The 25,498-nt window shown below is 48.8% G+C and overlaps 1 protein-coding gene across 1 annotated transcript; it reads left to right on the top strand.

Moving 5' to 3' along the window:
- Window positions 1–2,471: 2,471 nt before the first annotated feature.
- Window positions 2,472–19,450, top strand: CSUI_001526 (uncharacterized protein; the record flags this gene model as incomplete). The annotated part of the gene is made up of 8 exons (XM_068061732.1): window positions 2,472–7,310; window positions 7,958–9,861; window positions 10,582–12,841; window positions 13,587–13,703; window positions 14,675–14,740; window positions 15,152–15,292; window positions 15,426–18,296; window positions 19,268–19,450. 8 exons carry the CDS (start codon window positions 2,472–2,474, stop codon window positions 19,448–19,450), a joined length of 12,381 nt encoding a protein of 4,126 aa, XP_067926295.1.
- Window positions 19,451–25,498: the final 6,048 nt, after the last annotated feature.

Here is a 25,498-nt window from a genome sequence, read left to right as displayed (position 1 = left end):
TCTCTCTCATCTCTTAGAATGTTGCTTTCACAACTTATCTTTTATATGACGCTGTATCATGTCGAGAAAGCCGTCAATCAGCCGTCTCGGTTCTTCTTGTCCGTTGTGGTGTGTGCCTGCATGTCTTGCCCTTCTTCATGTCTTGAAGTTTCCTGCCTGTGAAAGATTTTCTTGTGTTCGGTCTTTTCTACTTTTCTGCACGGGGAACGAAAGAAGGAAATTTCTCGAAAGTGCGAGAACGAGCCCGTGTAAGGGTGGTTCTTGAGAAGACACCACAGGCACGGATTCAGTTGGCTGCTGTTCACCTAGATGTCTCCCAAGAGGACAGACAGCAACATCTTCTTTCGCAACCTCTACCGCCGTGCCGCCAACAATATCTGCAGGAGAAGCGACTTTTTCTACTCTTGCCGTTTTCTCTCCTTTTCTTTTCTTTCTTTACCATCTCTCACCGGGAGGTACTTTCTCCATATTCACGTGGCGAGGAGAAACTTCTAGCGTTTACGCGGGGTCTTCGGGTCGCCAAACTGGAAGGGGGGGAGGGAGGGAACGGGAGAGTCGATGCTCTCACACCCAGGTTCTCACAAAGAAAAGAGACACAGAACAAGACAGAAGACGACAGTCCCGGAAATTTCTTTCTTTTTCCTTTCTTTCTCTCCCGTACAGACACGGGAGCTCCAAAAGGGGAAACGCCGTCATTTCTGCCTAAGATCCCTTAGAAATCGTTCTCTTCATCTCTAAAGAAACAAACAGTAGGACAGATACAAAAAAGTGACCTTACACGTACTACACATTACTTGGAATGCCTTGACATAACGACCTCTCATAGAAGGATACATATGATTATTTTGACTAGGTAGTGTATGTATGTACGGATGTGTGTGTTTGTATATGTGTATGGGGAGATGCACGGCGGAGTCGTTTCTTGCTCGTTGTACACTGACTGAAGGAGGAGGAGGAAGGACTTCAAGTGGAGAAAAGACAAAGGGAGAGGAACTCAAGAAGAAAGACAAATGAAGGATTTTTGTTTCCCTTTCGATCGATACACAATGGCGCAAACTGAATCGAATGTCATTCGAGAGGAAGAACGTTAAAGATCTCGGTCTTCTCTACTCTTCTTCATCTTCCGTCGTTCCCCCCCTCTCTTCATTGTTTACCGGGAGAAGACTCGCTTCCTCCTCTAGCTTTTTTCATTCGACTTTTTCAAGTACTCGCATCGAAGTTTTCTTTTACCCCGCTCGAGAAACAATAGTGAAAGACCCCTCCTTCCGACTCCTCTCTTTCGTGTTCTCTGTCACCGTCCACGGTGTCTTTTGCTCCTTCTACGTTTTCTCTTTCCCGCTCTGCGTCTCGCTTCTCCTTCCCGTTCCTGTCTACTTGTTTATTAGTCGCTAATTTTGCTCGATGGAGAGGTTCCGAGCCTTGTCAAAAGGATAAAGTAAGGATTGGTTTCGCGTGACGAAGGAAAGTCATCCCACGTCACAATAGGGAGGGGAACGGAGACAGAGGCTCGGAGTCGAGAAAGAGAACTAGAGGGACAGATGTCTCTTGTGGTGCGTGTTCGCTGGTGAACATATTCCAGTCTGAAAGTGCGTTTTTTTTTTCTCTCTTCTCTTTATATTCTTCTCTTTTTTATTTTCTCTTTCTCACTCTCCCCTTCTCCTTGCTGTAGATGAGAGACGAACAGTTTTCTTCTGCTCTGTCTTTCATACTCCAGAGAGACAACAAGATCGAAAGTGGACAGGAGGTATCAGTAAGACGTATGTGCATACGTACATACATACTCGTGCACCAATACATACATCTTCATACGTACACACGTACAAGTCGAGGCCTCTATCCGTGCTGTCTCTCCGATGTCTAAATAGGGGAGAATCTCGTCTCAGGCCGGATAAAGAAGTCCCTGGAGAACAGGAAGGCACGTGCACACTCAGTGGTGATAGGCCTTGTGCATGTAGATATGTGTAGAGGGTTGAAAAAGATTTTACTTGAAGGCATTCCGCGTTTATTCCTTCTGGTGTGAGAAATATCTGCTACAAAGTGTAGAGCGGGAGTATCTTCGAAGCTCCGTTATAGCTACCTGAGTATCGCAGCAAGAGATCGTCGCTGTTATATTCAAGATCTTGATGTGTACCATGCCTTTATGTGTACAGAGGTTACTGTAGAGCCTTAGGAATGCAGTGATGTGTATGGTGGGCAGGTCAAGATCATGCTTAGAAAGAAAAGGCTAGACTGTGAGAAGGGCTTTGTTATAGAGCGAGCGCTGGAATGAGTCTCTTGCATGACAAGGAAATGAAGGAAGTCTTCAGGAGGGATGCGTGTGTGAGTAGAGGAGAAAGCAAGAAGACAAAAAAGAAGGATAGGAGGGAGAAGTGTTTCTTTGTTTGAAGCCAATGAGAGATATAGAAGTAGAGACCGTGATTCATCTCTTCGCTAGTCTAGAAAAGGCGACGGTCCCTCCTAGTTAATTCACAATGAAAAGAAAAGTGAAGAGGAAGGAGAAAGATGAAGAAAAAAGGAGAAATTCCCAGCAAACAAAAACAGCCAAGAATGAAGGGATTTCTAAGAGAGGAGAAAAGAAAGAAAGACGAGGAGAAACAGGATGTGTAGCATCGTCCTCGTTGAAGAAGCAGAAGGTGGAGAAAGGAGGGCCACAGAAGAAGATGAAGAGTCTAGGAAAAAGTGAAGGAGAATCGGACAAAACAAACGTGACTGCCAAGGACTGTACTAGTCCGAAGACGACAGGGGCTGTCAGGAAGAGAATTGAAGATGGAAGGGAGCCTAATCATGTGGGAGAAGAACATGACGAACAAGAAGAAGACACGAGAACCTGGCAAAGAAGTAGAAAGGCGGTTGTCCCTGAACTAAGCCAAGACAGGCTCTGTACAGAGCCAGCTCAGATCATCACGAGGTCTTCTAATACTAGTAATGCAGGAAAACGCACAGAGCGAAGAAGAGGAGGCATCCTCTCTTCGCTTTCCTTATCGTTGTATCCTCCTCACAGGACGACAAGAAAGAAGGTTGTTGTCTGGCCTACATCGGAGAGTCGTGCGGAAAAGTGTATGGAGAAGGGTGGAGAAGGAGGAGATGAAGGAGACGTGAAAAAAAAAGAGAAAGGAGAATTGCATGATAGGAGAACTAGATATGGAAAAAGGAAAGTGTGTGTACTTTCTTCTTCTTTCGTGGTTAGAGACATAACCGCACGCTCATCTAAGACAGCGGATGCCGAGGGGGAGGAAGGGAAAGACAGAGGAAGACTTGATAGGACGGCTTCTAGTGTAGAAAACAGAAGACGAAGAACACCAGAAGAGATGAGCGAGACCGCCAGACATCACTATTCACTGAGGACGGTTACTAGCTACGAACGGAAGCTTGGACAGAAGACGAGGGGACGAAGTGAAGAGGGAGAAAAAGAAGAGGAAATGTGCAGAACACAGGAAGCTGTTACTCAGACCCTAAGAGAGACGAAAGAGGAAGGACAGGACGATACAGAGGAAAGAAAGAATACAGGAGGTAATTCGCGCAGTGCGTATTGTACTGAGAATGCGCCGGCAAGAGATGAAAGCACTCATCAACATTCTCCTTCTTCTCTAGACAAATGTGCCATTGGACCCGGTCTTCTTGGAGGACATTCTCAATTAAGACGTGAAGACATAGAGAAAAGCTCCAGTCAGAGCGAAGACGGGGAAGATGAAGGAGAAGAACTCCAAGAGGATGACAAAGGAGCATTCGGCAGCAATGACGTAGCAGATGCGGCAACCGGGAAGGTGACGACTGAAAGTGAGAGAAGGTTAAGATGTTGTCAGCTGTGTTGCAGACATTATGCGGATATCTTTCGAAAGTCTTCTCTGGAGAGGAGAGAAGACCTCTCAGAAACTTCACTTCCAGGCCATGGATTTCTTGAGAGAGGTCTGGATCACGTGCTGAGTCAGGAAGATGTGTATCCATTACCCAGGCTTGCTTTTGAACATCAATGCATAGCTAGAGAACAGGGTCACGAGTCTCTCTATGACAAGTTACACATAGCGCCTCCCGAACCAGGCTCTTCAGTTTTTTGTGAAGGAGAAGAAGGCAGAGGCTCTTCATCAAGGATGTATGGCAATGCAGTGCCGACGTGTCGAATATTTTGTCGGAACAACAGACAAGAAGCTTCTGTAAGGGGTAAGACTCTCTCTCCGATGCTTCTTCCTCCCTCCTCATCTTCGTCCCTTTACTCTTCTGATGTGTCGGTCTCTCTCCCTCCTGAAGGTGAAGGCAGGACTGAGGGTAAACGTTCAGGTATAGAAGCGTGTACGGATAGAAGAAGGGGGACGCCTTCAGTAGGGAGTCTTTCATCAGCGGCTCCTGCGGTCCTCTCGGGAGCTCATCGTCCTCTATGTGCTGTGATGGAAGAAGAGACGCAAGAGCTGGAAGATGGTTGTTTGCGGCCAGGTGAGTTCGAAAGGCGAAGGAGACACGAAGGACGGGGGGAGGATTTACGTACATCTTTTGCTGAAAGAGTGCGATGCGATAGCTCTGTCTATTGCACAGCAGTGATCGCATCTGAGAGCATCCAGGAGCCTGCTTCCGGGGGCACGCAAGAGACTTCTGGAATGATAGGGAGATGCAGACATTATGGTAATGTAGGCAAGAAAGGGACCAATGACGACATGTCGGCGTGGGGTTTATCTTCCTGGTTAGTGCAAAGGGTGAGAGAGCTAGGCTTGGAGAGGACGCCTTTAACTCCTTGTGATCTTCATAGTATGACTCTGGAAGAAGGGGTTGCATGCATAATAGAGTTGTGGCTGAAGCCTTGGCTTAAAGCCTTTGATGATTCATGTTGCATCCTGAAGACAGAAGAGAGCAGTCGTAGAAGGGGCGAGACGGATGGGGGACATAACGAAGAAGAGGTAAGGGGCAGGAGACAAGGAGAACGAAGATTGTCGGAGGAGGAGCAGAAGAAGAATAAAAAGGAAAGAAAGGAGACCGAAGAGATAAAACGAGAAAGAGGATGTCTCTCTGTCAACTTTAGTGAAGACGGTACAAAAAGGCCAGTAGGAGAAGACCAAGAGAACAGAACTAAAGAGCCAAAGATTGGAAGAGGTAAAGAAGACGAAACAAGAAGCTCCATGAGAAACTTAGAGAGAAGACAGCAAGGTGTTGCTTCCAGCATGAGCTCACATGCCAGTGGAGAAGCAGCACACAGGCTGGGAGAAGTAATAGTAGAAGAAGAGTGTCAAGCTGTTGTCGATCTTGCTGACTGTCGTCGATCTTCTACTTCGTGTCTCACTAAGAGAATAAGAGCCCACAGGAGGAGAACTTCGCATGACGATGGGGTCGTATCAGAAGCTCAGAAAGGACATAAAGGGAAGGCAGGAAAGAACGTCGAGGATACAACAGGAGATGCGAACGGCGATGGAATCTTTTGTTCCTGTAAGGATTCGGATGATTGCCTGCTGTCGAAACAAGAAGATGTCTTGACTAAAGACCAGGAGAGACATGATGAGGATGATCATGGAATCACCACTAGCAAAGAGGGTCTAGGGGCTTGCAGTCATGGCGTCCATGCTCCTAGTGTGTGGCAAGAAGACAGACACTCTGCCACACCTCCCCCAAGACTGGACTCCAAAGCAGTGGACGGTATTGCAATCTCGCCGACAGAACGTATTCGAGTGACAGGAGTGTATAGTAGGAGGGACGGCGAAGATTGGATGAGAGAAAGAACTGGCAAGATCACCTGTCCACGCAGGATCAACAGTTGTTGTCACCTCCCCCGAGGGGAGACCGTTCTACACTGTGTATATGACAAGACACCCATAAGAAATTTTTCTGAAAGAAAGAAGAGTTGTTCTCTTACTACTTCTCAAGAAAAGGACGCGGTGACTGGCTATGTCTCGTCTAAGAGGCGTTGCAGCGATCGCCCTTCTTTGCCTTCTCAGGTTATGCTTCTGAATGCTTATCAACTAGTTCAATACTTCGGTGATACAGAGAAAGGAGCTATGGTCTTGAGGGCATTGTATGCAGATACCCTTGAGTTCTGGTTGAGGAAACATATACAGAGGATCTTTCATTTTTTTGGAGGGCTATCCTCTTCACCACGGACAGGCGATCAGAGTACCCATCACCGAGGAGGGACATCTAATCGCCATGTAATACAATGTCATCACAATAAGAATACTCCGCTTAATACAAGCTGTCCAGATCTCTCGAGAGTAAGCAAGCCATACAACAGTCACAAAGACGTCACACTGCCTCGATATCCGTCAACTCATACGCACAGTCCGGATGGTTCCTTTACCTTCTCCTCTTCTTCCTCCTCATTGTCGCTCTCAAACTCTTCAGAACTGTGTTCATCTAGAAGAGCACTTCTCTTATCGCCCTCCTTGCCCGAGAAAGAATCTGCATCATCTTCTGATATGCGTCCTTCTAATCTTTTGTCTCAAGAGTTTTGTCAATCTCGCTCGCCCCGAGAAAGATCCTCCTCGTCTTCTGCCTGTCAGCCTCCCGGTTGTTTCTGTTGTTCTCATCCTTCTTCTGCATCTCTCTACAACAGTCAGAGCACATCTTGTCTTTTATCTCATCGCCGTAGGCTTCCGTCTTGTGGCTCTACGCCTGATGGTGATTCTTTTTCTCGAACTCATTCCTCTTCTGGTTCACCTTCCACTGCATCGTCTTCCTCCTATCGACCATCTCTTCAAACGCCTTCCCCAGGTTCCATAGGACGTCCATGCACCAACGACAGTTCCTCTCCTTTCCGTAGAATGCTTTTCTTACATCCCGCATCATCTCCAAATCGTGTAGCTCCCTCGGTAACATCGTCTCATTCTCCACTCTCTTCTTCCTCTCTCTCCTCTGGTCTCGCAGTCAGCTCTCACAGTTCTAGTAGTAGGAGCAGTGATAGTAGTACTGATGTGGCTCCCTTGACAATGCCATCCCATCTGTTCTTTCGAGGCCAAGGGGTGATGGAGAACAATGACAGTGCCTTCACTCCTTCGCATGCACCGCCTTGCTCTCGTGGGAGGAAGTCCAAAGGTTTCTCTTCTGACGGTTCTCTCAGTGTAGAAATGGTGAAGAACTCTTTTTCTAACATTGGACAAAGACCTGGAAAACTGCCTCAAGATGAAAGTGTTTTCGATACTTTGAGGGTGAAAGTCGGCAGAGACATTCGGTTTGCCTCATCCTTCCTTCAGTGTTTCGTCGACTTGTGGCAAGCTTACGGGGGTCTCGTACATTCACTATTGAGGTGTATGAGTTGCCTGGACGTCCTATCTCCAGTTCCAAAAGGGGATGGAAGAGATCTCATACAAACAGCTCTACATATCTTTGAAGCTACAGTAAGCACACAAGGCAAGGTGCAGAAATAGATAGAGGGACAGGAAATGGGCGAGAGAACTCGGCTGATGTGGGTGATTCCTGTTCCTATTTGTTATTAGTATGGGAAGCGAGTGGATTTCGTATCACACCTACTCGATATCTGCCAACCACTCTGTCTCTTCTCTGTCTCAGCCAAAACAAGGAAAGTAGACCGGGTAGGTACACTAGATCTGTCTATGACGATGGTTGTAGTTGTTCCTGCTTACAGTATAGTTCTGTTGAGAGACTTTCGAGGAGATAGCTGTATTGAGAGAATTTAGTACCCAAGAGAGGGGGACTACCCGAGTCTGGTTGGAGACCGAAAAAGAGACGGAAGAAGTACAAGCCTGTTTTGCCATCTATTAGCTTCACATATCGTAGACTAGTTTTTGTTTTCAACACTTCTAGAGTCAGCAGATGTCACTGATTTTCTTAGGCCCTCTCCACAGGTATTCTTTCTTTCTTTCGTTATAACAGTGTATATACAATGTGTGGGCGGAGAGTATCCGAGGGTCGATTTATGTTCTTATGAGGGTATCGTAAGCAAGAGATGGAAGACACGCGAGGCGTAGTCTTTGATAGAGACTTTTCTATTGTGCATTTCTTTAATAATCTCTCGTTCCTGTAGGCTTACAGTGGGAGTTTCCGGTCTATTGTCATTCGAGGGTTGACGCATGCAATCGCAGGGTACCGTCGTTTTCTTCGCAGTCAGAAACCTCATTGGATGAACCCACTCGCTACGCTGGCTACATCGTCAGCCTCGTCGTTTGTACCACCATCTTCCTCCCCTGCTTCTGAATGCTTTCCTTCTTCACAACACTTCTCTCTTTCAGAGCTGACTCCGACAAGTTCATCCTCCCCGTTCTGTTGTTCTTCTCATTCAGTTCACCGAAATGACAAAGACTCATCGATTTCATCTTCTTCATCTGTCCCTACCTGGTTGCCTTCATCTTCGGGGGGAAGTGATAGTCCCAGAGTCCGTACTGAAGAAGACCAGCAACAGGAGGATGAGCCCACAGGGAGAACGACTAGATTTCCTATTAGAAGTTCCTCTTTGTCGTTAACTTCGTGTCATACCTCTGCAGCTCCTCAGGGAGACAGCAGTAGCATTCTAAATTCTTCATGTACGCACGCAGGTAGAACCGCCTCACTGGCAGCACGCCACCCATATTGCCTTAGCGTACCTCCAAAGCTCTTCCGATCTGTTCTGTATGTTCTTCTATGTCTTAGTTCCCCTGAGACGACAACGCTAGTCGAACGCCGAATATCTTCTGTCTCTTCTTCACTCTTTTCTTCTCCGCTATCGTTCTGTTGTGAAAGTATTGCGGGAGTCTCTCTTTTCTCTAGTAATTCACAAGAGCTCCTGACTAGACCCCTACGTAGAACCGCGGGAGCTGACGGTGGCGCCGACTCTCCTTCTTCGCCTTCGTCCGCGTACACCCAGGACCATCATCGGGTTCGTAGAAGGCAGTCAAGCCGGAATGCTTGCGGAGAGACTTGCCCCTCGCTCATTCTTGCTGCTCGTCCGTCTTCCATGACAGCGATAGAAAGAGAAAGGGAAGAGGTGCAAGGCGACGGGACCTCCGTGTCTCACTCGAGCGGCTCTGCGTGTTCTTTTTCTAGGACGGATTCTCAAGTATCATCTCTATATCTCGGAAGTTCAGGCGCATCTCTTCTAGGCCAGAAAGGACGGTTTCCTGGCATTAGCACCACTTGGAGGAGAGAGAGGACAGAGGAGAAAGACTATGCATGCGACCTGTCATCATGGCGTTCTCACAAGGCCGAGGAGAGAAATGAAGACAAAGAGAAACACTGTTTCACTTGGCTATATGATAGTGGTGAAAGAGAAGACCGAAGTGGTTCTTTCCGTGTGGGTTCTCGGTTAATAGCATGGAAAAGCGTTTCCCTTGGCGGATATGATGAGTTTATAGAAACCGCTGTCCTCACAGACTCTGCTGAAAAGAATAAACGTTCTCTTCTCCTTCATTACGATCTTCTCTTAGAAGATGACAGTAAGACGGGGGAGAGAAGGGAAAAGAACCTCCTCTCTGATCTTTCTACTCCTGGAAGCAAATTCGGTCCCCCGGCTGTGTCTCTTCATCTGGGAAGGAGCAGGCCAACACGACAGAGAGAAGAACTGAAAGACGAAGGACCATCAGAAGAGCAATTGAAAAGGGATCGCTTTTCCCCGTCGTCATCTGGTCTCTTTGAGGATACATCGCCGCGCGTGGCTTCTTCGGCGCTGCGAGTAGATAGAGACAGGAGCCGGAGAAGAGGAGGCTCTGCTTACCAGAGGGAAGAGGCGCGCGAAGCGGCTCCAAAAATGCTTGCTCTCAGTTCCGTCAACCGGCTCTTCTCCCTTGAATTTCTTCATCACCGGTGGAGCGACACGACAAAGAGAAGAGACAGACCAAATGAAGGAACGGGGGATGTTAGAGTGGTCGAGAACACGAGAGTGCAGGATGCGCGCTGTCCCCGTCAGCCGGCTCAAGCTTACTACTACTGTAAAAGGATCTGGAACGACCTTTACGCGTACGTGCACACAGATATCTGCTCCTATTTCGTGTGCCGTACGCTCCCCTTCCACCATGGGGCAAGGGAGGTCCACGCTGATACATTCTTTCGGTAGTAAACGAGAAGCTACACGTAGCAGATAATAAGCTATTAGATGTTCGTGGGTAGAAGAACTGCATGCATGGGTATATCGATAACCATATGAGTCAAAGACTCTCTGGGAGAAAGGCATCGTGAGTCTAGAAGTGAAGAGTTTCTGTATCAGTCGGCGTGCGTTTGTCTCTCTCCTATATCTGTTCACACATGTATACACATATAGATGGGTACCTCCTAACGTGCATATATCTATGTAGGTTAACATTTATATCCATCTACGTTTGACTTAGGGGCTTTTTTCTTTTAAGTCTCACAGGGAGTGACTCCATCCATCCATACAACTGTACATGTTTTCATTCACACACTCTTCGGTACATTTCATTCTACCCGAGAGGATGATAATAGGCCTAACTGGTAGTTACTAGTTACAAATCAACCTAGCTGTAACAGCTGTATCCTTCTCCTGCAGTTTGCGTCCCGACCGACGGAAGGACTCCGGCTCACATGGCGGCGAGAACCCTAAGTCTCGACTTTGGGTTCCAGCAACTTATGCCTGGCACGGCGGTATAGTTTTCAATGGCGAAGTCCGAAAGGAATAACGTCTTTTTGGTCTTTTCCACTCTGTGTTCATCTTTTGTGTAGAGCGATTCTTCTGGAGTCCGAGACTTACTATCGCCAAATGGCTCATCAATGGCGAAAAGCAGATCTCTTCTTCGGTTCTCGTACAAGTTCTAATCAGTATCAAAAGCAAACAAAGCACGCTGAGTGGAAGGACCGTTTTTCTGTGTCTTCTTCGTCTTCCCTTCTCTCGCCTGTGGAAAAGGAGTCAAGCCTTTCGCCATCTTCTCCATACAGTTCTGTAGAGAAGAGATGCGTCCATCCGGCTGTAGATTCAGAATACCTATGGAAGGTGAGGGCGCCTCATTACACGGAACAGGTTGAGAGATTATTTGAAGAAGAAGACGCTCTCTTCTTGTGTCTGGGATTCTGTAAGAGATTACGCCAAGCTGTGAACACAAGAGGGATTCAGGCATGTCTCCTATCTTCTGATCCTTCGTGTATTCTCCATTCTATACAAGGATTCACTTCCTGTCTCTTTTCAAACTGGGTGAATCTTCTGTCGTCAGCGTCTCTCACCTTTCCCGGGGTCTCCAGAGTACATTGCAGCTCCCGGAGAGGAAAGCAGGAAGGGAGAGAAGAAAACTGTGAGAGAATCTCATTAGCCTTGGCAAGCCACCCAAATCACGGAGGAGACAGGAACGGTGCAGACGAGAAAACGAATAGAGTAGACTCTAGCGGAGAAGAAGAGGTACAGAATTTCACTGATCTTTTGTCACCGGAGAGAGGAGAAGAAGGTGGAAGAAAAGATGGAGAAGAGGGTGAGAGGAGAAAAAGGAGAAGGACTGGGCAGAGAGAATTGAACCACGATGATGGCGACGTGAAGGAAATGGAGGAGTCGGATGAGTTCAGAAGGAAAAGTAGGATGATTTCGCTCGAGGATGTAGAGATTGCAGAAAGATATAAAGAGACCTCTCCTACTTTAAATGCGAAGAGAAAGCCCCCGAAACCCAGATGCGTGCCCGGGAGTGAAAACACAGAAAAGCCAAACGAGAAGAGCCTCCTTAGTACATGCCTCACATGGAGGAAGGAAGAAGGTTCGAAGAAAAACGATACCATTTCATACGACGAAGAGGAAGGAGGAACAAGGGCTTCTTGTAGGACACACGTTACAAAAAACAGACCTCGCTCTTGTCTTGCTTCTTCCTCTGGTGTCACCAACGACAGCCACAAGAAAGATGTCTCTGCCTGTGCAGTCCCTTTGGGTCCTAATCAAACACCGGCCATTTCTTCTGGCGAGACAAGATTTTCTTCATTTTCTATTCTTCACGGTTTGAGTGAGGAAGAAAACAGTAACGCCCATGAAGTTCCTGTCTCTTCCCAGGGCGCTACATGCCCTATCAGCTTCTTCTGTCTTCGTTGTGGGAAGTCCTACAGTCGACGTCTGTGTGGGGTAGGTGAGAGGTCTGGACATGAGACACTCCAAGAGATGGAACAAGAGAACAGTATTCGGTTAAGAACGAAGCCTGACAAGAACAGCGAGCTGTCACCACGGAATCCTGCGAAGTTACTCCCAGGCGGGGAGGATCATCTCTTTTTCTCTGTTCCGAATCAGAAGCAAGTAGAACGGTGTATCGATTGCAAACTCAGACGCGTATCCGATCTGCTCGGTTGTTCATATCGACTCCTCTCGTTCTATGATAGACACAAAAGCTGTCCAGTCTCCAGCAAATCCTCTGCTTCTTTTCCTAGTCTCCTTGCTCGTCTCTTTCAAAGCGCGTTAGAGCAATCCCTTCTCAAGGCTGCAGAGCATGTAGAGCAAGAATGGAAGCGACGCTTCCCCGGGGGAGGGAGAAAAAGTAGAAGATTTTTCCAGAGAAAGCTGAGAGAAGATGACGAAGGTGGTAACGATATACCGGAGCGTATGACGGCAGGTATAAATAGAAATTCACAGAGTGTTCAAGACTGCAATTTCACAGTGATCAATCATTCCTCTAGTCCGAAGACGCCGTTAACAAGAGATGAGGAAGTGGCAACGGAAGCGTTTGCCTCTCCCTTCAGCAACCAAGAGGAAATCCTATCTGTTACTCAGTCTACTACGACTCCCTCACAGTCATATGATCAAGAAACAAGGCAGAAACAGAAGAATACTTCCGTCAAGAAAGAAATAGAAAAGGAGGATATTTATGTTATGGGGTACCGAGACGATGGTGATGATGACAAGAGAGAAAAACAGGATTTCTGGAGTTCCATGAGAGAGATTCTTCGGGTGATTTACAATTTCAATGTTCTTCTCATTGAAGAGTTTCAAGGTGATAAAGCTCTAAAACAAGCCGCTCACGAGGTAACCGGCACTATGGGAAGAGGGACAGAGACAGAGGCTGAAGGAGTGAAGAACAGTTGCTGTCTTCCAAGCTTCCCCGAAACATGGGCATTCCTGGATCTCCATCAATGTGTTGATGTCTTTTCTGGTGGGATACTAGTAGTAGCACTCGTAGTTTAACTCAGCGCCCCCGGCGTTTTCACATTCGCGCAGCTCCGTCGTGGAACCTTCTACTTAGGTGGTGTGAGGGCTCCGGCAAGGTGAACTGAGAGAAGACTGTAGATGCCAAGGAAGTTCATTGGAGCGCATGCCATGTTGGCGGAAAGAGTCGGTGATGCGTTTACTGTGGTCAAAGTGATTTGGGGAAGGGATCTTCACTTGTTCTTAATTGTACTACCATACCCCGCTACTGAGTGTATGATGAAAAGTACATACAGAGACTTCCTGTTACTTCAGGCTTGCTTTCAGTCATATACACTTAAGGTGCCTCTTGGACCGTCTATCCTCGTTGTCTCAGTTGTGACACGTAAGAAGACTCGGTCCTTTCTCTGGTTGGGTCTCAATACATTCAGGGAGAGAAAGAAGAAAGAAGACACACAGAGAATTATTTCTTTTTCTTCTCATCTTTCTGTTTGTCGTTCATCAGAATGTCATCATATCGGGCTGAGGGTAGGGGGGGTTCACTACGAACAGATGGTGACAATGAATCGCAGGATCGTAATTAATTGATCTGTCTAATTCTGTTTCCTCAAACCTGCGTTTTCAGGTGGTTGGCCGTCCTCCTATCAGTCACGTCTTGGCAGCGATGCTTCCATGGTACTGGTGGTTTCTATTATCCGAGGATTTGATGGATGAGTGGGAAGGAGGTCACGACGCCTTCAAGGTACGAGAGAAAGAGAGAACGGTCTTGAGCATTCTCTCGTCTCGTTTGTCAATAAGAAAAGTTGTTCCAGGAAGGAAGCTGTGAGCAGAGAGAGAGCAAGGAAAGGCACAGAAATATTGAGTACGAACGAGGCAGGAAGGCTTCCCTTGTTACTGCTGCAGAAGGAAGTTCGTGTCGTTTGTTTTGTGTCATGCTACTGCCATACCTACGGTGATGGACAGTGTCTGTTGAATTCATGTGCATATATGCATACATATGTACATGTATCAGAATGGTAGAATAACGCGAGGGAACACCAATGGCTGTGGGTGTGTTTAGGAAACTCCCGTGTGGCATGCGTCACCACCAGCACAATAGGAGGTCCCCTGAGGCGATGTACTTTCCTCACGTGTTGTTGCTTCTATGTACAAAATGATGAGGGGCAAAGGAAAGCTGCGGAAGTGAAGGAGCGAAGACGATAGCGAGACAAAATCTCCTTATGCGTTCTGCTCATTAGGTGCCTCTCCTAGGAAATCAAGATAGCTAATCAACATCGGTCTTTGTGGTTACGGTGTCAGGCTCACGTTCTCATCTGAATAATTTGCTGAGCGTGTACATATATATATATATATGATAGATGCATACAAAACCAAAGAGCTGCTAGTCCTTGTGTGTCTTAGTCTAACTGAAACAAAGCCAGTGTCTACGGCCACGGCGGCTAACAGATTTCCTTCCTGGTAGCTGCTTACATGCAGCTAAGACGACTCGCGCAGAGACGGAGGAGTTACAGACAATCACCCGATACTTCTACTGCTACTAGTCATACCGGGCAGACGGTGTTCCTCCCCTATTTTCTTATGCGTGGTGGAGGTGGGCATAGTACGCCATTTTCTCTTGTCAGGTTTGTCGCCTCATACAGCGCATTTCTGTGTCTTGCGCTCAGTCTCTTCACAATATCAGGTTTCTTCGCTGTACGTGACGATTCTCTGCAGGAAAGATTAAGGACCGTTTACTTCGCCTTGATGAAAGAAAGAGACACGTTCTTCAAGGGTCTCCGAGTAAGCTAGCTAGCTTGTCAATGCTCAAGTCTGACGTCGTCTATTTCCCTCCCGTTGTAGAACGTAATTTCTCTCAAGGGCTCCTCCCTTCTTACATAGTTTCTACTTGCAAAAGCGTGTCTCTGTAAAGGTTCTGAAACTAACACGTCAGCGGGGGGCTCTGTCTCTTCTTCACCACAGACACGTGCATGCATGCCTTGCCTTCGCTGCTGGTAGGGTAGCGGCTTTTCCGCCCTCCCTCTGTGTATCGGGTGACCGAGTATGCTGTCACATGGGAGTTCGTGTAGGGGGAGGGCTGCAAATATGAGAAACCTACTTTCCCACTAATCAGCATCGTTCCTCTCTAGAGCATTGCCTTTTTCTCTTTGTTTTGTGGACTTCCTTGTTTTTTACCCGACTGCTATTTTTCAGGTCCTGCTCACACAACAGCTTCTGATTTCCAGGGAAAGGAGAGGAGAAGGAGCAAGATCGGGGAGAGAAAGGTTCCCTACTCGCTCAAGGCCAAGACAAAATAGCCTTCTGAAGGTGCTGAGTATGGCTGTCTGTGCAATGGTAAGAAAGCGAACGAGTAGAGAGATTCGTCAAAACTATTCCAGTGTGTCGCCTGTGATGTTCCAAGATATACAGAGCTTGCTATCCGCCTAAGTTGTTTGTTTTCTTCTCTTCTTTGCTGTCGTCTTCTCAGGGGTTAGCGGCAACAGATGATGATTCTCGAGAAGATGGGCTTCGAATCTCGAGAATGCTTGAAGATATGGTGGGGAGCTCTCTTTTGAACAGCAGTTTCAGTGCCTTTCTTGATCGAGCGAATCTTTCGCAGATGCAGAACGGACGAGGCCAAAATTGCCCTCACCATTGTCGACAGACCTCTTTTCTTGCAGACCGTGGAATTGCGTTGTCGTCACGTGAATCACTCTTCTCATCTTCCCCGATGACGTACTCTTCCTCCTCTTCTGCTTTGGGTGCTGCTACATCCGTCAAAGGTTCACTGGGGGAAAGGGCGTCTGCTTTTTCTTTTGTTCGCTATGGTTCGTCTGAGCCCCAGACGGAGTATTCCATGCTTCCCGGTCGCGATTTTCCAACAGATGGAGGAGAATGCTTGAGACGCAAAGAGGAGAAGACCGGTGACAGGACACGAGTATTGAAAGCACCTTCACGGGATGTATCTGCTTGTACAGCGGGTAACCATGAGTTCACATCATCTGTGGCTTCGGCAACATGTGAAAGATCTCCTGGGGCTTCACTTTCCTCAGGTTCCGGTTTTTCTTTGACTCCACTGATGAGGGATAGAGCTGAGACAGAAGAGGGGAAGCAGCAGCAAGTGCAAGAAGGAAGTCTTGGATGTGTTCAAGTTGAGGAAACCAAGAGTGTCATTGCACGGTGTATACCTCGTGTGGAAGTCAAAGTTCTTCGATCCAACTGCTGGCCGCCTGACGTAGAACGTGTATGCCTAGAAGGAGAGCTGCAAGAGAGAGGTTACGAAAGGGCAACCGTAGAGGTGTGGAGTGGAGAGGACGAAGAAGAAATGAAAGGAGTGACGGGCAGCCGTGTTGATCCAGCGCTGGTCCCCGTCGTGATACCGACCCTGTCTCGGGGAACCCTCGCAGCAGGGGTGTCCTACGGCAGCAGTAGCAGTATTGTAGCCGAGTCTTCTTCCTCACCACCGTGTACCCGAGTTTGCACTCAGTCTAGCGCTGTTCTGGCTTCGGCTCAGTCTTCCTCTTCAACGCCGCATGCGCCGGGTCTAGATTTTTCTTCCAGGTCCTCTTACTCACCTTCTCATCTCAGGTCTCCTTTTCTTCTCTCTGTCTCTCAGCCTGCAATGGTCCGCGGGGCCCCTGTCTCTACTGACGGCTCTTCTTCTCAAACGTCATCATACAGGACGCCTGTGTTGGCCGCTTCAGCTTCTATCTTTTGTTCTCCTTCTCCTCGTCCCCGAGAATCATCTTCTTGTCTAGAAGACCATTCACTGCTGCTTAGCTCTACATGCGTACCATCTGGCGTCATCCTACCCCGTCCGCTAAATCTCGCTAAGGATGCTTTTACAGCGTTCTATAGGAACAGATTTCCTTCACGGCGTCTTGAGTGGCGTCTTACCCTTGGAGAGGTTCACTTGGTTTGTAGGTGGAAGCCGCACCAGCAAAGGCATCGCGGTAGCCCCAGGACAACGCCTGTTGACAGGAATTCAGTTGGTTCTCTTTCCTACGGGGACTCATCCGCCGCAGGGGAGAATAGCCTGTTTCCAGCGATGGACGTAGCATCGCGAAGAGGTTCAAGTATTACCCCAACGTCTCTCAACCCGGGCAAGGCAAGATTAACAAGTAAAGGAAACCGACCTAGCGGAAGGCTACACAGGAGTTCGAATTTTGCTGACGGTGACAGTGAAGAGGTGATCACCTGTGAAGGCGAGAAGACCCTCTCCACTATGGAGTACGGTTCTGATACGAGATTCTTGACAGAAGTAAACACAGAAGAAGAAGAAGAAGCGATTGAAATCCGGCTTCCTCCTCTTGCAGCGGTTGTTCTTCTTCAGTTCGACGAGGCATGCGTCGGCGACTGTGTTGATCCCGACACTTCTGGGTCCAAGGATCGACAGAATACAATCACTGAGGAAGAAAGAGAAGACCAAGTCCAGCAGAAGAGCAATCCCATTTCCAAGAAAAGAATCTCTTTCAGAAGCCTCCAGCTTCTGACAGGTATTCCTTACGGTGATCTCTGTGATGCAATTCTTACCTTGTCTCAACCATCATGTCCTTTCCTTCTTCTGACGACTCCGTCCCCCATCCGGGCTCGAACTACTTCAGCCCCCTCGTCTACTTCTTCCGTTTCCTGTGGATGCCAACTAGTACGTGCGAGTACCTGCCAGACTGACAAGCGTAGAGAGAACACAAGGAAAATCTTTCCCTCTTCTCCGGCTAGCGGTTCCGAGCCGCGACAGCAATCATCACTAGGAAAGTCTGCATACGTAGATCGTGACGACAACGTACTCCTTGAAAGTAACAAAGAGAATAAAAGAAGAAAACAACCAGCCGAATGTCTTTCTTCATCTGTCGGAGAGACATCTTTGTGTGTGGAATATCTCCCTCAGAGCGACAGTTTATTCGAGTTGAATCTCCCGTCAGGTGTTTGGAATGAAAGCAGAGGATCTCACAGTTGTCTTCACTCTGATGAAATGCCATGCATGAATGCGCTGAATGACAAAAGTGCATCTGTTCATTCTTCCCTCTCTTCTTCTCTCCTCTCTCCACATCAAACCCTTCCTCGAAAGAAGAGCATTTTTGTTATTTCGTTGCCGTGGCTGAGCCGTAGACTTTTTGGTGAGGACCCCTCCGGAGTCGAGAAGATGAAGCGTGGCCAGGATAAAGTGACAAGGACAGAGGGAGAAAGAGTGGGGCACACAAGAGATCTCGGCGCAGGCCCTATATGTGAGAGAAAGGATTGTACGATGCGTAGTAGTGGAGATACAACAAACGGACTAGAGGGAGGCACTACGGACAATAGAGAAACAGCCGGAGAAAGAAAATATCTTGTTGATGGAGTCATTGTGAAGTCCTTAAAGGTAGGCTACTTTCTTGTAGTACAGATACACCGCATTTCTTCTCTTTGACGAGATACACATCTGAAAAGAGACAAGAGTACGTGTAGGGACTGTGTGTCCTGTCTCTGGTAGTTCACCCCAACAGGATAAACCTATCACCGAACAGGTGGACATAAGTAAATAGGCTAGTGTATATTGTTTAATATATGTCTCCTGTATATAGTCTTAGACCGCTAACGGGGAACGTTTTGTCTACTTTATATACTTGGTACCTGCTGGCTACACCTAAATGCGTATGCTTTCCAGGCGCGAAGAGAACAGCACTGCGGCGTGTCGTAGAGAGAGTGCGTTCGATTCTTCTTTCTCTCTCTAACAGAATACTCAAAACAGTAGATATTGGTATTCTTCGATCATCAGTCCTTCCCTGCGTCAGGACGACCGCTCCCATTCTCTTCAGTCGCAAGAACTGAGCTGCCTGTTCTGCTCTTCGAATACACCTGCTTTCACTCATGCTTCATGGGGTCGGCCTCAGATGTATATTGAATGGCTGATGTAATACCAGTGATTCCGCCACTAAACACTGGTCTTATGATCCTGAACACGGAATCCTCTGATTTTTGCTTTTCTTTTGCTGCTCTGGTTTACGGCATGGAGGCGCCGCGTTCTTTACTGTTATGAGGGACGACCATAGCAGTCTACAAAGTGTAGTGCTAAAATCATCACGATTCACTTGGATGAAACGACTAGCTCTTAATGTCCCTCTTTGGTACGACACTCTGAAGAAGGTCCCTTAGAACGCGTGTACACTTTATCCGATTCTCCGTCGAATGAGGGGTGAAGAAGAAACTCCACTATCTTGCCTCGTTAGTGTACACAGAGGATGTCGTTCCCTTCAGGGGTGGGAAGAACGCTCGTGTGAAGGGAAGAATGAGTAGTATCTCTTTTTCCGTTTCTTCTTTTCTTGCTTCTTGCTTCTCCCTTGATGCTTGTAGCACGCCAATGGCAGAGCGTTATCTGAAGATGAAATCATCCATGCAGTTGAGAAAGCTGTTAAGGCCTTCCGAGTAGATCGGGCTGCTGTTAGAAAGGCTCTTCAGTCTCTTGTTGAACGGGAGTACATCCTCGTGACTCAAAAGCAAGCGCGGGAACAAGTAGATAATACTTGTCCATCGTAAGACACTTTAGGAGTATCTGGCAGCGTAGAGATACCCGCCTGCATTCAGCACGGTGCCTTTTTTCTTCTGTACTTAAACGCATGCTCCCATTAGCATTTCACGTCACACGATCACCTCGTCCTGAAGGGGTGGTACAACACAGTAGGTATCACTTTGCTGCTCACTTTGTGCCTTCTCAGTATCCACATACATGATGTGAATGTAACTCTGTAAAGGTATCATATATATATATATATACAGGCAGATGCATGCATATCTATCAATGTAACTCGGCGCTTGCAATGTTCCTCGTGGGTCCCCCCCATGTCCATACCTATACAAAGATGGAGTGCGAGTGTTTCCTGATTGGCTTTTGTTACCACATTCATTCATCGCCTCTGGTGGTGTAAATAACCCCGTCCCTCCGTTGTGATCCCTAGCCCGACTCCTGGTACTCTGCTACCATGAGGAGTATTACGTATTCTTACATGCTGCGGCTCTGATATTTTCGACAATGAAACCCGGAGGTGTACATTACATAGTTAATTCCCTCGTGCAGTGGATTTGACTCCGGATTTGCAATAGCTGCAAAAAGAGACTGTCATCTGTAGGTTTGTCAAAAGGAAGCTTTCCTGCTGTGCGACAAGGCGAGCTAGGTGGGAGTGGATCGGTAACCTCTTCCGACGGCGTATCTGTGCTTATGGTTCTTTTCATCTCTACGTTCCCGTGTTCCCTATGTGGTCTACCAGGCTTGCGTTTATTCCCAGGACTGCCGACACCGACCGTATGTATATATACGTATATACGCTCGGGGTTCGGGAAGTACATACTAGTAGAGTCAATAATATTGACGGTAGTTGTATTACCCTTTCGTCTGCTGATACCGGGACGGTTGGTTTTTTTCCTTGTGGTAGAAGACATCCTCCTTACGGACACCGGTTGTTCCCTTTTTTTGTCTTTCTGTCCTTTCCCTCCATACAGACCTTCCTCCATACTCTACCTGTACCAACCTTGAAAGGCAGTTCTAGATCTTCTTGGTTTTATTCCCAGTCATCTTTTCGGAGACTACAGTTTTTTCCCCTCAGATAAGATGAGGTGGAAACAACTTTGTTCACAGCCGAGCAACATGTTGTTCACATCCTACGTGATGGTATTGTCCGCTCGCAGGACGTTTTCACTGAGGTCTTCCAAGGGGGGAGTAATCACCTATATCGATCCGATGACACTGATAATGATGATGACGTCGATCTGTGTTTAGTCTCGTTCCGAACTCGAAGATATGAGGGGCAACACATAAATAACCGGTAGCTTGTCTGCAGAAGGAACGGACGGAAAAGATTTATTCGGGACAACAAGAGAAACAATTGAAGCGGAGCTATGAGAATTCTTTTTGCTTCCAGTATACTCTGATGTCCTACTGGGGTGTACTGGATGGCTCCTTCTTTTTGAGAGTTTATTTTTCGTGTGTAGTACACAGACATAGTCAAATGTATGGCTCTTGTTCTCCAAGCGTCTCCCTTTATAGCTCCTCTTGTCCTCCCCGCCACAGCCCCCCTACCCCTTCGCCCGCCTTCCCCCTGTCAGCCTCTTTATAGCTGGGCGGTCTGGCTGTCCGTCTCCCATTCACTTGTCAAGACTGTGCTCCTTATTGGCAACAGACACCACCGTCATCTTCATCAGTTTCTTTGTGTCAAACCCTTTCTTTGTTGTTCTTTCCGAGTATTCAACCTGCTATCAGTCTTCATATTCATGGGCAGGTACTCACACTCCCAGGAGAAGAAAAAAAGCTGGTTTGAAAAGAGATGCATTTTCCCCTGTCCTCACTCGCCGACATGAACGGAGATGGCTGTCGCATTACCAAAACAAGAGAAGAGACGCCTGCTTTTGTTTGCCCAGGCGTGTCAGAATGAGGAACCTGGTCTGTCCATCAGCTCTGGTGCTGTAGAGTGCTTTACGCAACCGAAAGTTCAACCATGTTTCTCAATTGGTCTGTGAGGCCGATAATGAAGACCGAGTGGGCCGCAAGCAGGCAATTGATGGCTTCCTAGCTTTGCTGCGCACTACGGAAGACTCGAAGGGTACGTCCTGGCACATTCTGTGCCGACGGCCCGAAGAACAGAGCGAGGCCACACCGCTACGCGACATACAGCTACGAATAGGGAGGCAGGGGTGCTGCGACCCTAGAGCCTGTTCTGTGCCAGCACAGCGACTGCCTTGACAGCTGTCGCTGTGGAATTGGCGTGTGCACGGGACGGTGTACGCGTCAAGCAAGTGGAAGTCCTTCGCTGCTGCCCAGCCTACTCGCGCAGGAAAAGGCCACGCTATTCCAGGAAGACTTCTACGGAAAGAGGGCCAAACTATGCACCTGCAGTACGGCGGCGCCACACTTAGAACGCCCCAGTGCCTGAGTTGCCGCAAGATATGACGCCACAAGGCCGACTGCTAAACCAGCCCAGTAGACAGGTATGGTATACTGAGGAACCGAAATCAGCGCTACAGAGATATAATATACATCGAAAACCTCTTCCTTTCGATGGACCAGGATCCGCGGCGCGACAACCCTCGATCTCCGAAAGCAAGGGCGCAGAAACAGATATCCCCGCGCGCGTGCCGAGATCCGCGTCCGCACTGGTGCCTAAGCGAGCAAAGAGAAACTCTGGACGTGAACTAATTACTCTTCATTTCTTTTTGGCTTTCTTCCCAGTAAAAAGCGTGTTGAGCGAGGAGTTTCCATGAAAGGCCCTTGTTTTTGATTCTGCTGAGTGGAGAGTCCCCACGGATGAGCACCCAATGCGACTATATCCGAATCGACCAAAAAGTCTCTGGTCGATACCGTCCCTCCCGGGTCTCATCCAAAAAAAGGCCGAGCAGCAAGCGGCACCTAGCGACCAACCACCGCTCAACGGATTCGCGCCTTCGGCGACCGTGGCTTGGCGCCGCTCGCCGGCCTCCGGGGTCTCTGTTTTGCAGTGCCGATTCTCGCCCAGAACTTTTCAGCTGATTCTAGCAACCCGCCTTCACGGGAGTGCCTTTTTGCTTGCCCTACTGGCTGCTTTTCCGTTAGTCAGATCAGAGTCGTGCCTCTTCCGCGCTGAATCATCTTCCTCTTGCCCTGTTGTCCTACTGGCTGCTTTTCCGTTAGTCAGATCGGAGTCGTGCCTCTTCCGCGCTGAATCATCTTCCTCTTGCCCTGTTGTCCTGCTTTCGGGATTCCGACCACTCTCCGGGCGATCTGCGACAGATCTCTCCGGCTGCTTTGCTACTAACACACCTTAGTCAGATCAGAGTCGTGCCTCTTCCGCGCCGGCTCAGAATCCTCTTGCCCTCCTGTCATGCTTTCTCACAAAGCACCCTCTCTTTTCAGTAAGCTTTTGCCGCTGTGCGCTTCGTTGTATAACCATTTTTCTCTCGACTGACCGGCATCATGGCGACCGCACTCCGCAGGCCTTCTAACCAGGCCCAACAACTGTCAACCCCTGCTTCCGCCCGGAGCGGCGATGGCCCGTGCGTCTTTTGGCAAGGGTCGCACCCTCAAACCCGGAGTTTATCACACCCTGAAGAGCTCTGTCGTGGTGCTCAGCCTCGCGATGGTGCTGCATTGCCTGCGAGGGTGTGGGACGGGCAGTCCTCACATCCCCGTCAATACGGCCTCCAGCGCCGGCCAGTAGCGTTTCCCGCGGCGGCTAGGAATGTGTCTGCCTCAGAGACGACTAACCCAGGATCCTCAACTGAGCCGGAGACTCTAGCGCCGAGGAAAGTAGCAGGCTGCGCATCCGCACCCTGTTCTCTCCGGCCCACTGCTGGAAGTCAGCAGTCATCTGCAACGGAGCACCTCTATCAACAAATGGGGGCCCTCGACCGGCTGCGACGACTGTACGCCTCTGCTCTACCTCGATTCCCAGATTGGCGCGGGCACCCGGAAGTAGTGGCCGACGTTTCGGGAGGAAGCTGTCGCAACAGTAAGTCCGCCAGCAGCCCGCGAAAGTAATCTGTAGGGTAAGACGTTCCTCCTTAATGGATGACACTTGACGAGTTCTGTGTTGTTTGCAGAACCAATAGAAGCGCCGTCAGGGAAGGGAAAGCCGAAGGCGGCGTACGTCGCTCGCTTCATCGAATCCGGAGGGTAAGTTGATCGCTGCGGCAGAACTGTCACGCTTCCACCAGCGACGTCGCAAACGTATGTTGAGCTCACTTGCTGGTGGTATTTGTGTCATGTGCTGGTAGGTGTTCAGCTTCATACCGACACCCCGCAGGCCGCGAAGCGTACCGACTGTTCGAGCGTCAACAACGGCTCGAGTGGCAACAAACTGGGGTGGAAGAACTGCGACGAAATGTCGCATTGCTCAAGGCCGACCGCCCGAACGGATTTACTGCCGGCGGCGTCGCTCCGGCCCGTGCAGTCCATCAACTACACACTGCAATGGCTTCGCTGGCGAAGGAGACAATAGTCAATTTTCCTCTTCCCCTGGATCAGGACATGGGGGTCTCCTCCCATGTCTGGGGAACATGCTGTGCTCCGCCAAGTATATTCCAAGCTCTTTCCGTCCATGGGTAGTTCTGTAGCGGGTCTGTCTCTGCAAATCGGTCCTTTGTGACTTCCATAGCCTCTCCGACAGGCATCAATATATCCCGTTGCTGCCCAAACTTGCGCCTCTTGCCTGTCAACCCTCTTGCTGCCTTGGTCGCCGTCCGTTCCTTGTCAGTTCAGAACCTGTGTATGTTGCTCTATGCTTCCAACTACATTCGTGTCTCTCCGTAATCAACTCGTCTCTTGGAGGAACTTCGCCCAACATTGCCTTTTCGAACGCTCTGGGGACAGCAACCCCACGTGGCTAGCAATTCATCTTGGCGACAGTCAGCTGGCCCTGCCGGCGCATGGCTAATGAGACTCGCTGGCAATCCACGAGAGAGATGGATAGGTCATCGCTTAGTATTGTTGCAGCATCGTAACGCGTCTGCGTATCTAGGAGTACCCTCGTGCTCCTTCGCGTCTTCGTGTCGGGGCGACAGCGTCCCCTGTAGTCAATGGTGTTTTGTAGCCGAGAGCGTAGATGTCATAGATTGATCAATTCGTGTTGAAATATGTAACGAAATGCAGATATTCTGCTGTTCTCCAATAACCTGACACAGGCGTAGCTACGACGCTAAGCAGGTTCAGATGATAGTTGGACGTATTCGCACTCAAACTGAAGCTTCTCGAGCGTTCTGAGGTAGAAGTTCCGATTTCCCGGTGAGCCACACGGGGGGCACTACGCAAGGCTCTGGCAATTCAGAGTCCCTCATTCTCCTCGGTCACATCGAGGATATTCTAGGAGCTTAAGTAACTGTTCCGTAATATCCTGGCTGCTCTCTCTGATGCTAGGTGCCTATCCTTTACCACACCGTATCCCCCTTCTTCAGCTCGGCGGTCCCCGCTTTCTGTCTCCCGAACAACGATATTTTTTCTCCACGTTGCGAACCGGACTCGAGCACCACTGCTGGTCTTGAGGTACCTTCTCGGCAGCTCTGCAAGTTTCCCCTAGAGCCGCGATTTCGGCGGCTAAGTGTAGCTCACGATACCAATCAAGGAACCCCTTCCAGTGTGAGTCAATCCTGCTGTGACAGCTGCCGCTCCCAGCCTTTGCCGGGAACTTGTTATAGACGGTGCAGTTACCTGGCCCCGGACAACGGCCAGCCCCAGGGAACAGTCTGCCAAAGAGAGGTGACTGACTGTGAACCACAGCATCCCTCTTTCTTTCGGACAGTGCTGGAGTGGTAAGTGCGTCTGCAGCTGGATGCACCGCCTCTAGCATCATCATGCTACTTGGTTAGCCTCTCGCGAGAGAACTCATCATTAATAGTGACCTGTGTCTCCTCGGCACAGTTGCTCAGGGGGGGGGGCCGCGGTAAAGGAGTTAACCCCTGCTTGTCTGGCTTCTTTTACATGAATCAGACCGCCGAAATGCGTCTGAACAGCTCCCTATGTAGATTGGACAACTAACAGCAAGCCCGACGGAGCCCATTCAGATAAGGAAAGTGCAGCCTGTCGAGGTGCGGGCCCAAAAAAGCCAGGTTGTGTTAGAGGCTCGT

This window comes from Cystoisospora suis (assembly GCF_002600585.1).
Source record: "Cystoisospora suis strain Wien I chromosome Unknown contig_612, whole genome shotgun sequence".
NCBI classification, from domain to species: domain Eukaryota; phylum Apicomplexa; class Conoidasida; order Eucoccidiorida; family Sarcocystidae; genus Cystoisospora; species Cystoisospora suis.
The sequence above is the reverse complement of the archived record's forward strand: the minus strand, read 5'-3'. Positions and strand labels throughout refer to the sequence as shown.